The sequence below is a fragment of the Acomys minous genome (genome assembly GCF_964271855.1).
Source record: "Acomys minous genome assembly, chromosome: 2".
NCBI lineage: Eukaryota > Metazoa > Chordata > Mammalia > Rodentia > Muridae > Acomys > Acomys minous.
Window position 1 is genome coordinate 135,120,893 of NC_140484.1, and position 17,533 is coordinate 135,138,425.

At 39.0% G+C, this 17,533-nt stretch overlaps 1 protein-coding gene across 1 annotated transcript; it reads right to left on the reverse strand.

Moving 5' to 3' along the window:
* Positions 1–4,650: 4,650 nt before the first annotated feature.
* On the reverse strand, positions 4,651–5,619 carry OR51S1 (olfactory receptor family 51 subfamily S member 1; the record flags this gene model as incomplete). Its single annotated transcript, XM_084752631.1, has 1 exon — positions 4,651–5,619. The coding sequence occupies one exon, from the start codon at positions 5,617–5,619 to the stop codon at positions 4,651–4,653; it is 969 nt and encodes a 322-aa protein (XP_084608757.1).
* Positions 5,620–17,533: the final 11,914 nt, after the last annotated feature.

Below are 17,533 nucleotides of genomic sequence, written 5' to 3' on the forward strand. Positions count from 1 at the left end.
TGGGAACAATGTTCTTAGAAGTTCCACTTTATCTATAGTAAGCTACTTCAGAGACACGATAGTGTTTCATCCTCAAAGGAGAATGTTTAATTTACTTCATAGTTCTATAGTTTGTTTCAATCAATTAGTATTGTCCCTTTCTGCCTTGAAGAAGTAAGATGCTTCATAGTTCATACAGCCTTGTAAATCCTTTCATTGTTATTTGGATGGCTGAAGAATTATATCCTTAAGTACAGGACTGGAGAATAAAAATTTACACAATCTTCTAAAGAAAATCAAGGACACATAGTCTTGCATTGCATCTGGGAAAAACCTGAAAAACTCTGAAACTGTTTAATATCTCTGCATTTATTTCTTCTTTTTCTCTTTTTCTCCTTTATTAGTTTATTCTTGTTACATCTCAATGGTTATCCCATCCCTTGTATCCTCCCATTCTTCCCTCCCTCCCATTTTCCCCTTATTCCCCTCCCCTATGACTGTTCCTGAGGGGGATTACCTCCCCCTGTATATGTTCATAGGGTATCAAGTCTCTTCTTGGTAACCTGCTGTCCTTCCTCTGAGTGTCACCAGGTCTTATGCTGCATTAAATCATTTACAGCATGTCAGAGTTTGTCTGAGTCTATTCTTCACTGTTCAGAGTGTTGGGATGCAAATGTCACCCAGAGAGCTGTTGACACTGCAAGAGCAGCACTGAAACAAGCTTGGGAGTCAGACTTCATAATAGTGATCTCCCAGGTAGTAAAAATTCTTATTAAATAGCCAGAACATGGAAACAGCCTAAGTGTCCATCAGTAGAAGAATGGATAAAGAAACTATGGTACATATACACTATGGAATACTATTCAGCTATTAAAAACAAGGAATTCCTGAAATTTGTGGATAAATGGATTGAGCTAGAAATGATCATAATGAGTGAGTTAACCCAGAAGCAGAAAGACTCAAATGGTATATACTCACTTATATCTGCATATTAGCCCAAGGGGCATGTCCCACGAAAGCCTTCACTTACCAGGAAACTGAGACAGAGGGCAGGACATTCTATTGGGACTCTAGATGAGAGAAGCATGGGAGAATGGCAAAGTAGAAGGATCCAGAGGGTCCTAGAAACCTACAAGTAGAACATTAGGATAGACAGATTTGGGCCCAGGGGTCCCACTGAAACTAAGGCACCAGCCAAGGACAATACATGCCATAAAACTTTATACCCCTACCCAGATCTAGCCAATGGTCAGAACGTTCTCCACAGTAGAGTGGAGAGTGGGATATGACTTTCTCACATACTCTGGTGCCTCACCTTTGACCATGTCCCCTGGAGGGGGAGACCTGGTGGCACTCAGAGGAAGGACAGCAGGTTACCAAGAAGAGACCTGATACCCTATGAGCATATACAGGGGGAGGTAATCCTCCTCATGAACAGTCATAGGGGAGGGGAATAAGGGGAAAATGGGAGGGAGGGAAGAATGGGAGGATACAAGGGATGGGATAACCATTGAGATGTAACAAGAATAAATTAATAAAAAAAAAAAGGAAAAAAAAGACTAACGGTTTTACTCAATTGTGAGCCCTACAAACTACAAAACTGGACAAGATATGTCCATTGGTGTAATAATGGCACAATTATCACGGGAGTAATTAAATGCACTCTGACTGAATATTACGGCTCACACCACAAAAGGGAGCCATGTCTGGTATTGTAAAACTGGTCAACAGTCCATACTATGGGAGGCCATAGGTCCAAGGGTGGAAACACTACTGTTGCTTAAATAAGTTGAAATAGCATCAAGCTGCATGCCCAATTTCTGTGTGTACCTATAGAAAGAAAAATCTACTTTCAGACTTAATGAAATAATCCTCTTTTTGCAGTGAGTGACAATGGAGACCCAAGGATGACCAATATGCTAAGAATTAACTGATAGCTGTGGGCTTAACCCTAAACAGGGCAGTTACCCTTCCTCTTCTACACTAAAGTTCAGGGGAAGTTGAGAAAGAGGGAGCTGGGAAGAATGTGGGAATTTGAAGGTGATAGGGAGAAAGTCTGTGAAGTGGCGCCACCTATGCATGGCCTAGGAACTACAGTCACAGGTCCACAGCAACTGTAGTCAATTGCAACGGATCTACAGAAGACAGATCCTGCCAACATTTCAGAATGGGGAAGAGCCTTATACATCTCCACCCTTTGCTGCTGAATTGCTTTGTACTGATAGATTCTGGTAAAGGGGTAGTCATTGTCTTCAGTCGTGTACTAACTGCAGAGCCCACTAGTCTTCCTTGGTTAGCACCAAATCTATGGTCACAGATAGTCTTGGTTAAATTCAGTGGTTGGCAAAACAAAGCAGACACGAATGTGAGAAAAAGAGTTGTAGGGGAAAGGGAGATAAACAAGGTGAGAGGGAGATAAGAAAAAGTGAGGTGTGCATGTGAAAATAACCAGCATGCACTATAGAATGGTGTTAAGTTGCTAAGGCAAAATGTAATTAATAAAAAATATGTGGACTTAAAACGTCAAAACCTCTTGTAAACAGTAAATGGAAGGCAAAAAATTTTTAAAGGAGTAAAAAAGTAAAATTGTTTATGTAAAATTACTTGTTTGGCAGTTGTGTGCTAAACAATATTAAACACAAACATCACATGGGAAAGATATGAAATTAAGATCCCTTGTAAATGTAAACTTAAATGTATAAAAATAAATAGAAATAAATAAAAATAAATAGAAAATTTTAGTAGGCCCTTCATGGGACAGGATACAAATAGCGATAGGAAGCAGAATAATTAACAGACATATGAAAGAGATTCTTTTTCATTACTTGGGACACTCAAAATAAAAAAAGATATATAATTATAAAATATATAAGATTTTAAAAACAATATAACAGTCAATTTCATTGATAGGGAAGAAAACTAGATTCTCTAGAGTATAAAATTGCATACATATGATCTTTTGTGAAAGGACCATTATACTGAAAGTTTAACTTTACAGTCTTATAGAGCCATTAGTAATGACCTAGAAAGCACCCTTATAGAAATACTAATGTAAAATATTCATAAGAAGTTGTGCAGGGATTTTTATTAGAGCACTGTTTGGAGTAGCAGTGAACTGAAGACATCTTTAATGCTCATTAATAGGAAGTAGTTGACTAAACTAAAATACACTCATGCTGTCAAGTGTTATATAGTCATTTGAATCAATGAAGTCTGTACTGACTGCTTTGGGGGCATTTTGATTATCAGAACAAGCAGATGAAAGGAAAGGAATATACATATACAATATGCAAAATATTGTTTTTAATTTTAAAAAGCATCAAGTCTTGGTTTAGAGCTTTCACAAGTATCCCATGAATCCCTGGAATCATCACTCTTGTGGCTCTCCAAGTCACATTGTCTTCTTGTATGTTTGTCATCTAGAGAGGTCTATAAAGAAATGAAAACTGTGATTCTGCTCCCCCAAAATACATGTAGAATATTTCTAACTATTATGTTATAAACTAGGAAAGCTCCTCATATATGTACATTAATAGTCACGATAACATATAAAAGTTAGCAAATTGAGATATGCACAGAATGGAGCAAAGCAGATGTCCAAGCTCAAAGCCACAGTGGAAAATATCTGGTGTGGATGAAGATACACAACAGGCACACTAGGAAGTAAAGAACTAAGAATAAGGGCATCCAAAGGACAATCTGCAAATTGCATATAATTGTGCATATGCATGCACAAGCACACAAACACACATACACACTCATTTTATATAGTTTTGTTATGCAGATCATGCTGGCCCTGAGTTCACAGTCCTGCTATCTCAGTCTTCTAAGTACTTGGATTAGAGGTGTAAACGATTATATGCCACTCAGAACATTATATTTATAACATTAATTAATCAATTAGCATCTATGGTTAACTTTGAGTGATGTAAATTCATCATTACTTATTTTTTTGCTAGTCAATTTTTTAAAATTAATTTATTCTTGTTACATCTCAATGGTTATCCCATCCCTTGTATCCTCCCATTCTTCCCTCCCTCCCATTTTCCCCTTATTCCCCTCCCCTATGACTGTTCCTGAGGGGGATTTCCTCTCCCTGTATATGCTAATTTTTCTGAATTTCTAGGGATTTTAACAACTAAAATACATATATAAAATTTTTGATTAAAAATTGAAAACTGAATAATGAAAAATGCTTAAATTTGTTTCCAGGCGGATGACTTATATGATCCTTTTCTTGATTTGAAGAGCATGAATAACAAATCTTTATTCCCCTGAGGACCACTAAGAATACTACTTAGGAATGACAACTCAGAGGAACTATCCTCTATCCAGTTGGGCAGGAGGCTTCTCTTCACTCTCTTCTTCCATGCAGCTTTAAATTCTCCACTCTTGTCAGTTCCATGTTAAGTCACGATGGAATTAATAATCATGCCCATAGTAGAATGACTGTGGTAAGAGCTACAAGGTAGCTCTTTTTAATGCCGTTGATAGATAGTGCCACAATAAACGGATCACTTCCATTCGCTGCACGTTAATGTTTTCTTCAACATGCACATACACACTTGGAGGAAATATAACTAATTTGTGTACAGCTGTGAATGGGCCAAAGTGAACAGGCGTATTGATTTTTCAGTCATGGGTGCCTTTGTTTTGGGAGCTCTTTCCTCATCAAGCACAGCCCACCTTTGTGGGCAGTATCCTCTTGAGAATTTTTTCTCTAATCTCCTTCATCTTGACACTATAGAGAACTGGGTTTATCAGCGGAGGAAGCAGGAAGTGGACATAGGAGAGAAGAGTATGGGCAGGCTGAGGGAGTGGTAGCTTGAATCTGTCAATGAGTGCCAAGAGGATCATGGGAACGTAGAAGAGGAGCACAGCGCAGAGGTGAGCAGCACATGTCTGGCCAGCCTTCCAGCGATCCTCAGTGGACCCCACACCTCTCAATACTCTGCCGATCAGGCCATATGAGAAGAAAATAAGCAGAGGGTCCAGTGCCATGGCTGACAGTACCACAACCAGGCTGTAGAACGCACCCCATGCTCCTGGGCAAGCTAGGCGAGCCATATCTGGGTGCAAGCAGTAAGAATGTGTCAGAACCTGTGGACGGCAATATGGCATGTGAGCCAACAGGAATGGCAGAGGCAGATGGAGACTCAGGCATCGGAAAGCAATGGCTACGCCAATCTTGCTAATGACACCATTGGTGAGGAGTGCTGGGTAGCGGAGAGGGCGGCAGATGGCCAGTGCCCGATCGAAGGCCATGGCGAGCAAGACGGAAGACTCCATAACAGAAAAGACATGAACAAAGAACATCTGTAGGAGGCAGGCTGAGGCAGGGACAGCATGAGTGTCAGCAAATGCCAGGCCTAGCAGGGTGGGCATTAGCACCGTGGCCAAGCCGACATCAGACACACTAAGCAAGAAGAGGAAGAAGTACATTGGTCGATGCAGTGTGGGCTCCAGGGCAATGACCCAGAGGATTGTACCATTGCCCAGGGCAGAGAGAAGGTAGACTGTGATGAGAGGAATTGACCACCAGGATGGTGCAGCTTCCAGGCCAGGCAGACCCACTAGCAGGAAAGTGGGGGCCATTGCTGTGCTCCTATTTGAGATTTCCTGGATGGACAGGGTTGACATAGCTCAGAATCACTCTGGGAACCTGAAAATTAATCAAGTTTATTTAACCATGGCATTTTTTTCAAGATCTTTTTTTTTTTTTTGCATGACACCTCTACCACAGCCTTTTTTTCCCCTCTGTACAGACTCATTCAAATTGTGTATGCATTCCCACACCTTGTCCTGTAGCTTATTTTGTATAGCTGCTTTTTTTTTGTGCTAATGTATATTCCTTTAACCCTGTTTCTGTCTCTACTTTCTTCTAATTTAATACTCTTCCTTGTTTGACACACAGCCAGAAGAAGAGCTATATTAACATGATTGGTTTTTTTCTTCTTTTCTTAATAGTGGGCAGCCTGTCTTCTGTGTTCCTTAACAACCACATTTGGTCTTCTTTACCAGCTTTCACTAAAGTCACCAATTGCTATTTTGTTTATAAGTTAGTTTTTGTTGTTATTTTCCATGATTAGTGTTGTTTTTTCATACAATATATTTTGATTATGCTCTTTCCCCTCCCCCAACTCCTCCAGATCCTTCCTACCTCCCTATCCACCCAACTTCACCTTTCTCTCTCTCTCTCTCTCTCTCTCTCTCTCTCTCTCTCTCTCTCTCTCTCTCTCTCTCTCTCTCTCTCTCTCACACACACACAAGCAAACAGTGAAACAAATCTGAAAATCATAACAAACAAAATCCAAATAATACAAAAACAAAAACAAACCCTCATGTAAAATGAAACAAAAAGCCCATAAAATGCTATTGAATTTGTGGTGTGTTGGTCAACTACTCCTGCACACAAGGTCTGACCTGGAGAGTGGTTTATAAACCATTGATACTCTATTGGAGAAAACTGATACAATGACTTCTAATGGCATATTTATAATTAGATATTTTATTAAGTGATTAATTTCTCAGTGATTCTTGGCTCTCTTGACCCCCCTTTCATTTCCTTAAGCACATCTCTTGGATTTAATTTAACAATTTAATTGGGTTATGTGGAGTGCTAAACTCAGGCAAATTTTAGAAAGAAGAAAATCACAGGGAAATATCCCTCTATTTAAAAATAGACAGATTTAAGAAAAGATATGCACCTCTTACTAGGATTGCAAATTATACTGAAGGGTCTTAGTTACACATGAAAGGGAGACATTTCAGTTTTGTTTGGCTAGAAGCCAATGCAATAATCTTTATCCATATGTGTCATGAACCCATATGTAGAAACTCTAAGAGTTGACTAAAATGTACTGGTTAAAATGTTCAATGAGCTTAACAAAGGCATATATTATGAAGGTTACTCAGCACTGATTATTATGTTTCCATACAATAGCACTGAATGGATTGAATATCAAATTAAGAAGGTAATTATACTCATGGAAGCTTTTAAGTAGCATAAGATGCATAAAATAAATCAAACTACATATTCCAAAAAGCACAAAGAAATGTTAAGGAATTAAAAAGCTCCAAAGGAATGCAGATGTACTCCTGGTTTGTAGATTGGAAGGCTCAATAGATAAAAGGTCACAAAAATTCCCAACAGACCATCAGATTTTTTTCCAATCTGTAAGAGATTATCTTAAAATTTAGGTTTAAAAGCTATGCCACATTAAATCATGAAAATTCTTACCTGACACTAAGGAGAATACATTTAACTCCTAAATTAAAACATTGACATGTGTTGTAATGATAAAATAAATAAGTTGGCTGGATGTGGTGTTTCATAAATGTAATTTCAATACTTGGGAGGTAGAGTGGAGAATCATGAATTTATGTGCAGCTGTGAGCAACTTAGCAAGACCCAGTATTGATGAAACCAAGCCATGTCAAATTAAACCAAACAAAACCAAATGAATCAAAACAAAGGTAATATTAAACTGCATAACCTATGTACAGGTAAAATCTAAAGGGCTGAATGGGACAACAGTTTCATTCACAGGAAAATGATTTCAGCCTCCATTACTGACAGAAGTTTAGAATTTGGCCTATCTAAAGAACTATAAGTAACTAATAAATAGACAGAAAAGCTAATATAAAAGATGGCCATACATAATTAGTAATTAGCATAGGAAAATATGTAAATAGTAAATAAACATACAGTAAAATTAATTTCAGTATTACTAACAGAATGTATATTTTACACGGCAAAGTATACTTTTACACATCGTATAAGATAAAAAAAATATCTTAAAGGATAAAATGTCTATTGGAACAGTTGTTAAAAGCTACCTTAGATTGAAATCTTTTTATGAAATTGTGTTGTCTCACTGGGAGCAATTGGGCAGGCCTTAATGAAATTATCTCATTATTAGTGTTGGCAGTTAAATAAGGTGTCTGAGGGTAAGGCTCTCAGGGTGTAAAGAGGCATATGGGTCCTTGCTTTTAGGAGAAACAAGTAGAAGCTTCTAGATAATGAACAAAGAACCTTAGCAGTGTCAAATTCAATTGAAGAAATGCTGTAGAGCTTCAGAAAAAATGTTTATGAATTATGGTGTCATGTACATTTTAAAACCTCAACAATTAACCAGTGTCTCCCACATAGCTGCAGGTGTGTGTAAATGCTAGAAAGGGGCATGGAAAGGTAGTCTAGGATTTATTTTGATCTGATTAAGTGGCTTGGGGCAAGAAAGAAAAAAACCCACAGAATCTGTTCTAGAGTTCTAAGACTGTGGCCTCAGTTCTAAGGCTTTACTTTCTCTTTATAGGGCACACTCATGTCAGTCCCTGATGAAGCTACACTGCCGTTCTCAGGATCTCACTCTCTCTACTCGTTTAATAAGAAGTTGTCTTTGCTGGGACTCTCATCTGCCATACCCAGGCTTTGTTGTCAGTTTATCTGCCATCCTGTCCCCTCTCTGTGTATTTTTCTCTTTCTTAGTTGCCATCTGACAATATAGCTGCTTCCTTTTGTATAAGACCATCTGTTTATCCAGTGCTATAAAAATGGGGCCACACCCTTGTTTCTGTTTGTTTTTGAGACAGTCTCTTATGTTGCCCAGGCTGATCTCAGACTAATGAGCTCCTGTGATCCTCCTACTCCAGCGTTCCAAGTATCTGGGATTATTACAGGCATTTGTTCTCATATATGACTGTACATCTGCCTCTGTCTCTGTGATAAATCCCCTTACTGTTGAGATCCAGACAAGTACGTTTAAAGTCACTTCTGTTGTATTTCAACACATGTATCGGAACCTTCCAGCACTGCTGTGATTCTTTAAATATGTAGATGTGCTGTTGCTTTTTATACTTCTAAATATTGCATTTTATAAAGGAATGTTCTTCCATTTCTGCATCATCACACTTTACATCCATCATGACATCCCAGTGCAGACATGGCTCCTCTTGTTTGCAAACCTTCTGTGACATCTTTCTTCACATCGTGTCTAACACAAGTGTCTGTCATCTCTATTATTAGTCTTTTATTTTTTTGTCTGTCTTATGATTGGGGTTTTACCTTCTCAAGAGAAGACTTATTATTTACTGCTGTAAATATCATCCCTTGCATATTTTTCAACTTCAAATAAAATGTTTTTTTTAATCTATGTAGCATTTTCCCCACTGTGTTTCTCTTAAATTTTCTACTGGGTGCTCTCTCTCTGAAATTCTTTCATCTCATTTCTTTTTCAAAGCATCCCCACCACTTCTACTGCTCCCCCCCCACTCTACAGATGTTTCCTTACTGTCACTGTAGTCCTTTTGACACAACAACTTTCTGGTTACTACTGTCTCCTCATGGATGCTGAGGTGACTTTGTGTGACATATATTTTAGAAAGTGATTTTGAATGGGTGGGCCTGTAGCCAGGACAAAAGAGGTCTGCATGCACCTCAGAGAACATTTCTGAGCTTTAAGAATGGGTCAGATCCTGGGTGTGCTTAGTAGAACATAAAGTTAAAAGTAGGTTTGAGACTGGTACCTGCAGGGAAAACCTGTAAGGATTTTGTGGGGAAATTTAGGTAGAAACATGTCATTTAGAACTTAGAACTAAGTCAAAGGTCTCATCCTGTCTTATCAAAAATTTTCCTATACATACCTTGTTCACATGTAGCATGTCCATCCACACATCAAAATATATTCACATTCAGTAGACAGTGTGAATATCCATATGTAGCAGATATGCACAGTGCTCATAAATGTTACACACATAAAAAGTCATACTTAGAAACATATACACTCACACACTTACACAAATGTTGTTTATATTTTACCAAAAATTATTAAAGTTGCTGCTGATCAGATTAAAACCAAACTGTGTGTTCCTACCCATATCACACACAAGGCATACAGTAACAAATATGTGCTAACTTTCCTAGACACATAATTCTAAAACTGTATTGATGTTTAAACACATACTCATCTGGAAAAGCCATGTGGAAACAAAAGCAACGGGCATGCCCATGAATTATTACCACATATATGCTCTTGGATTAAAACCCTCAATGTTAATTGCTGTTCACTAATCTCTTAACTTTTCGTACATCCAGAAAGACACAAAGACTCTATGAATCATGCCTATGCAAAATGTTAGTAACTTCTGTACCTTCATATACATATATGTTCACAGGAACTTCATAGACATCTTATCCGTTTGCAGAACTTACATTTGCAGAACTCACACATGCAGCATGTATGTATACATGTGCGCAACCATGTCTATTCATGTACATAAACACATGAATGCACTATTTCATAAACATGTCCCCTATGATAGTATTTCATGTCACACAAAGCGCTAAGTTATTCTTATTTTGTTTTCATATATAATAAACTTCTACAAAGACAGGCGCATCTCCAGATGAAATCTTGATGCCTGTGAATTTAATTTTAGATAACTAACTTATAAACTAAGACATCGTTGCTGAAAGACACACATTTTCTAGAAGAAAAAGGCTTCGTACTCTATGAAATTAGTTTCCTGTCACCTGAGACTGAAATGAGTGTGATGACTCAGTGATTAGAAGAGGATGTTTAGTCATACTGGAAAGTCCATACTGTTATAATGAAGACAACTTGCAGACTCCTTGACAGATAATATGAAAAACGTACAGTCGTCTGTGTGCTAGGCCTAGCCCTGACATCGAATGCTTCGTGAAATTATTTTCCTGACATTTACCAGCACAATTGGGTTAGACAGCATCTTTGGCTGCTGTGCAGACGTTGATCCTTTCTTTCTCAAATCTGTAATCTTAGAATGGCTTTATTGTGTGGACGATATGATAGGATTACAGCACCGACTGCACAGATGGATGTGCAGTCTAGAATGGGAAAGAGTAGAAAGCATGGCTAAGATGTGCATTTCTCTTCAGAGCAGTGATTGCACTCCATACTGAGGGACTCCCATGCGTCTCAGCACTAACTCATACTACAGTTTAAAAAAACAAACAAACAAAAGATTCCTCAATGCTGAGCACAGTTGGAAGACAGGTGGTGTACATCACAGAGAAACAAAATAAGGTATTAAGTCAGGTAAAATTTGAAATATGAATGTGAGAAAATACCCATGTGAACATAAACAATAAGATGAAAAGCGAGAGCAGAGCCATAGCTGAACAAGAAAGCGATCTAAACATGATCAATACATAGTGAGTGTAAATGATGACCTTCAGTATTATTAGCTGTAATATCTGAGGGTGGATGAATTCAGAGAGCATTTCTGTGTCACGCTATATTACACCTTTTTCTCATGCTGCCTCGCTATTAATGCCACCGTGGGATTCAGCCTTTACCTGAAGGACCGGGAAAGGCAATCCCAAGCAGATTTCAGTGGAGGACAGAAGTTAAAAGAACAGTTCAGATTCTATTCTCAAAATTGCTCATATTTGCCATCCAGGGTGTCAGGCTTTCAGTTATCTGACTAAACTGCTCTATACATTTTAGAGATATATATCAGTGATAAGTCTGGGTCAACAAAGCCTGCTCTAAATAAGTTATATTTGTAAAGTATGGTGTTCAAATTTACAGCATTTTATCCTCACTTGTCAAAGACATCACTCCCCCCTCCCCCCTTTGATGCTGTGTGCTTCTTCTCTGGACATCCTCATACATACACCTGTAACTGTCTCTTCTGCATTGTAACCACAGGAACAAGTTTACTATGGCTCAGAGGCTCCTAGATCCTTCAGGCATTGTGACACATTGCTCCTTCAGAGGCATTACTCCAAACATTATCTCTGTGTTTGATCCCCACACATCCCTACCCCTGCCCACAGCCAGCACACTATTACAAGCCTCTCCAATCGTCCCTTTAGTTTGTGACTGATCTGAACACAAAGCTTATCTTTTCTCGTTTCCATTTCTGCAACAGCGTCTAGCCTTTTGACAGCTGTTTTTGAAGCACCTGTTTATATGAAGATTGTTTCACTGCCCAGATCCCTGGCCCTATGTCTCTGCATCTCCCCTGAGAGCACTGCACTTTTTAAAAAAAATCTCTCTACCTGGCCAACTTTAACTTTTAAGCCTTAGTCCACTTTTTTTGTTAAAATAAATAAGTTGCAGTAACATTCTAAGAAGAGTGTTTTCCTGGTCTTGTTGCTGAGCCTCCAGGCTCAGAAATGGAAAATTTCAACCCCACCCCCTTCTTCCTTTCTCTCTTACTTTGTATTTCCTTCCTTCCTTCCTTTCCCCTGTTTACACTGTCACGCACACCCCTGCCATTTGTCATCTCTTTTCATACCTGTTTCTTCCTTTAACAGTTTACTCACCATACCTGGCTTCTCTCAGTGGCCCTCACACACTCTAGTGCTGTAGTGGACTGCCTCTGATGTATTCTTTAAGTTATGTCGGCTGCACCGAGTCTGGGGTAATGGGTAGGGCGTGGGGTGAAGGGAAGGTGAGCACAGGTGTCCGGGCCTGTCTTTGCCAGAGTCTCATGGGAAGCCTCAGTGAGAACATTGTGGTTAGTTAAGAGCCTGTTTGTCCCAGCAGAAAGACCATGTTGACCTCTGAATTGCTGCAGGAACAGAAGGATCATCACTAGCACTCAGCCCTGATTTCAAAATGGGAGGAGCAGGTCCTTTTCTACTCCATACTTGTCTGATTTTCATAGATCCAATAGGCCTACGTGCTGTATCTTCCCCTGACCTATCTGGCCTTTGACCATCATTATCACAACATTTACCTAGTCTTTTGTTTTCACACAGTGGATAATGAGCCCCAGAGAGTGCCCCTGGCTTGTTCCTCAGGGACTCCTTCTGGTTTTGTTGCTTCTGGTTTTGACTAATTGCTATTAGCACAGTGTGGTACCACATGGTGGTAATAGGACCCAGGTCACAGCTCCTGTCTCCTCAGGGATGGATTATTCACTTTTCTTTGCTTCCTCAAGCTTAGGGAAGAATCAACTCAAACTTTATCTCTGCTACACCATGGTATTTGTGTTTATTTGATCTCTGACTCTACATACATGTAGGCTGTATGTTTAAAATCATACAGTACGTCTCAGGATCAGGTAGCTCTTCTGACTCTTCTGAGTCAGTCATTAAATTCCCTTTCCTTTCTCTTCTCTGCACATTACACCTTCTTATTTCCCTTCTTGTCCTCAATAGATGCTTTTCTTTGCCAGTTCTTAATAGGTGGCTAGGGTATCACCAGGCACACTCATTCCTACCCCAGATTGTGGGTTTTCCATTGCAGCCTTGGCACAATCAGGCTAAATCCTTCAAAACACCTTGAGTATCCATTGTGTGGAATATCATCCACTGCTCCTCCTCTTCTCCAGACCTTCCGGGACGCTTTTGTCCTAGTAATTCATTCCACAGGCCCAAGCCACCAAAGCCCTGGTGTATCTCAGTTTCTCTCAAGCACTCCAACATTCATTTCTGGGAGACTGTGCATTAGTTTTTCTTTCCTCAGAATGCACCATGTATTTTATGGACTCAGGTTACTGTATTGCTCCTTCCACTTCTGTCAAAACCATTCCAACTAGTGTGACTCTTAGGATCTGGAGGCTGCTCTCAAATTTATTGATTATACTTTAAATATTTGGTTAATGAATACATAATGTGTGTGCTCTTCTGAGTCTGAGTTACCTTACTTCTTTGTTTAGCTCTGTTCCCCATTTTTATTTTTGTTTGTTGGTGTTTAATGTTTTGAGTTATTTATATATTTTGAATATTGGTACTTTGTTGGATGTAGGATTGGTGAAGACCTTTTCCCAGTGTTAAGACTGTCATTTTGTTCTATTGATAGTGTCCTTTGTCTTACAGAAAGTTTTCCATTTCAAGAGGTCCTATTTGCTAGTTATTGATCTTAGAGCCTGAGCTGTTGGTGTTCTGTTGAGGAAGTTGTCTCCTGTGCCAATGACTTCAAGGTTCTTCTTCACTTTCTTTTCTAATAAATTTAGTGTTACGCTGAGGTCTTTGAATCAGACTTCAGTTTTGTGCATGGTGATAAATATAGATCTATTTGCATTTTTCTATATTTAAACATCCAGTTAGACCAGCATCATTTGTTCAAGATGCTATCATTTTTCCATTGTATGGTTTTGATTTCTGTGTTAAAAATCAAGTGTCTGTTGGTGAGTAGGTTTGTTTCTGGATCTTATATTCAACTCCATTGATCACACAATCTATTTCTATGCCACTACCATGACATTAGTCATATAGTATAGGATAAACATAATACAACACACAGACTCAAAGAAGATAAGTAATAAGGAGGATCCAAGAGAGGATGCTCAAATATCACTCAAAACAATAAACAGAAAAGACAAAGATAGTGACTGAACAAGATAAGAGGGAACAAGATAAGAAAGGGAGAGCAAGGAGATATGAGGGTGGAGATCTGACCTGTGGAGAGGGGAGAGGTTGTGTGTGTGTGTTGGGGGGGCGGTGGTGGAAGGACAGAAGGTCTGTAGAGAAAAGAAAAAAAAATGTAGGTGGAGCATCTCTGCCACAAGCTGGAGACCTAAGTCAGGGTAGGCTCTGGGAAGAACATAAGGAGGTCTCTGACAGAGACTCCTAGTAGCAGGGGCCAAGTATCTGAAGACGACATTCTCTAACTAGGCAAGACTCCAAGTTAGAGGCAGAGGCCAAACAACCTACCCACAACAACTTTGGCCCAAAATTTACCCTGTCTACAAGATGTGCAGGGATAAAGATAGAGTAGAGATTGAGGGAATGTCCAAGCAATGCCTGGTCCAATCCAAGCCCCACCCCATGGGAGAGAGCCATCCCTTGACATTATCAATGATATTCTGCTGTGCTTGCAGAAAGGAGCCTAGCAGAGTGGTCCTCTGTGAGGCTTCACCCAGACGATGCTGAGACTCACAGCCAAACATTGGGTGATGTGTAAGGAGTCTTATGGAAAAGTCGGGGGAAGGAGAAAAAGCCTGTAGGTGAATGGTGCTCCACAGGAAGACAATCTGAACCAACTAGCCAGGGCCCAGAGGAGTTTGCTGAGAGTGAAGCACCAGCCAAGAATCATGCATGGACTGGACCTAGGCCCCCTACACAGTTGTAGCCAATGGACAGCTCAGGCTTCATGTGAGTCCTCTAGCAAAGGAAACAGGGGCTGTCCCTGATATGGACTATGATGCCAGCTTTTTTTATCCCATCTTCCCCACTCTGGCAGGACTGCCTTGCGAGACCACAGGGGAAGGGAACAAGCACAGTTCTGATGTGACTTGATTAGCTGGGGTGGATGGGAAGGGTGCTCCTCTTTTTTTGAGGAGTGGCAGGGGGGAGAGGAGGAAGAGGAAGGGAGGGTAGAACTTGAAGGAGAAGAGAGACGAGAATATGACCAGGCTATAATGTGAATAAATAAATAAATAAATAAATAAATAAATAAATAAATAAATATTTGGTAAATGGATTAATTGGCCTTGGTTCCTCAAACTGGCACAATTTCATGTTCAGGTTTTATGTTATCTATAGATTTTTAATTGTGGTTAATAATGTCAATACCAGATATATGAAAGTTGAAGGATTTTATATTTTGCATGGAAATTCTGCCCTATATAACCTACTTTCATTTTAATAGATCAATGTCACCAATTATTCTCATATATTATATAATCATTCATCTAGATTTGTAGTTTTTAATGGCTCTACTATTTTAACTGTGTATGTCAAGATTATAATAATGCAGTTTTAGCATATGTGTCCAAATTTGCCATACTGCAAACATGCCTAATTTTGTTTAACTTCACGTTGCTCAGTGGGGTTTTTCATTTTAACATGAAAGGCCCCATTTAGTGTTTTTACAAACATTTACTGAGCACATTTCACTTGCTCCATAGAGGTTTTGTTGTTGTTGTCTTGTTCTTTCTGGACCTTCCCCATTCACCACCAACACCATTGAGTTAAAGTGTGATTTCTATCAAAAAATAATCCTCTCTTCATGTAAAAACACCCTCAAATGAGTTTAGCTGCTTCTAGGGTTCTTCAAGGTTCCATTTTCTCTTTGAATTAGACAGGGCTTCAACACGGTCCTCTTTGGCTTCATCTTAACTGAAGCTATCTGAACCTCTTGAATTTATATGTCAAGTTACTACCTAAGATTTTTATTCAGATCACCAAATTTTCCCATTTTCTCTCTTCTCCTTCTGTAATTATAATACCATGTGTATTTTATTTATTTGGTAGTAGTCTACAAATCCATTAAGTATTTACCTACTTCTAATTTTTGTAACTCTAAATCCAAGATTCCTAATGACCTAACTTCAAGTCTGAAAACTATTTGTTGTCTTATCTAGTCTGCACCTGAGCCCCTGAGTTTTGGATTATTTGCACCGGACCTTGGAACATTCTCTTTTAGTTGATGTATCATGATTCTGATTTTTTTTTGTTCTCTTTTGTTTTGTTCAGTATCATTTTTATATTGTTTCTGTTTAGGCAGTTTAGATGACATTTCTTTATGGCTTCTAGAGTTTTACTTTTATCAAGTTCTTTTTTTAATGTACCCAGTAATGCTTTTAGAAAACCCTTGTATTTTTTTGTAATATTTGACACTTTGAGGAAATATTCTTTTCTTCTGGTTTTTTGTATGTTGGCTTTCTTCCTGGCAGTTCCATCGTGTGCTTTTGCAACCCATCAACCATCAGTCTAGAGCTTCTTAGACTTTCTCAACTATTTTATCAGTCTCATGGTCCCCCTGCTGTCTGTTTATGGTACCACAGCTACAATGCTGGTAGTGCTTAACTGCTGTTTCAGCTACCTCAAAGCCCCACCACAGGCCGATATGTGCACAAAACATCAGGGAAGTAGATGACATAGGCAGACATGTTAAAGTTTACAACCAGGATCAGGGTGATCATGGGAAGTTGAGCTTCATATTGTTATTTTTAATTCTTTGTGCATATAATGTACATGTATTTGTGTATATGGTGCACAAGGCATGTATATGCGTGTGATAAGGGTCTTCATGGAGACACAGTTGCTGCTTGTTCCTGACTGTAATGGCTGTCATACCCAGTAGATAACACTCCATGCTCCTTCTTCCTACCCTCTGTCCCTTACAGTCTCTCTGCCCTCTCTCTGTGATGTTCTCCAGGCTTTGCAGGAGGGCCTGGGTTCACCACGTCATAGCTACTTATTCTTAGCTTTTTCACCAGTTGTGAGTATTTGCACTAACTGGTACGTTCTACATAGAGAAAATTCTCTGACAAAGGCTGAACTCAGCACTGGTTCATGTCTTATAACTCTTAGCTTAGTGTTAAAATGAATTCGCTGTAATATTGGTGCAGTTTAATGAAATTGGGGCCACCCCCATTATTATATAGATGGTAATAGATGCATCTAGAGCACATGAAAAAAGAGAATGAAATGAAAATGGGTAAAAATTATCTTGGAAAAGTGAATAAAATTGGAAGGAACTGCACTATTTGGCCCCTAGTATTTTGTAAGATCATAGAAGTTAGGGGAATGTGAAAGATATAGATACAGATATCAGTATGTAGTACAGAGAATCTGGAAAGATCCATAAAACATATTTTGACAAGAGAAGAATAA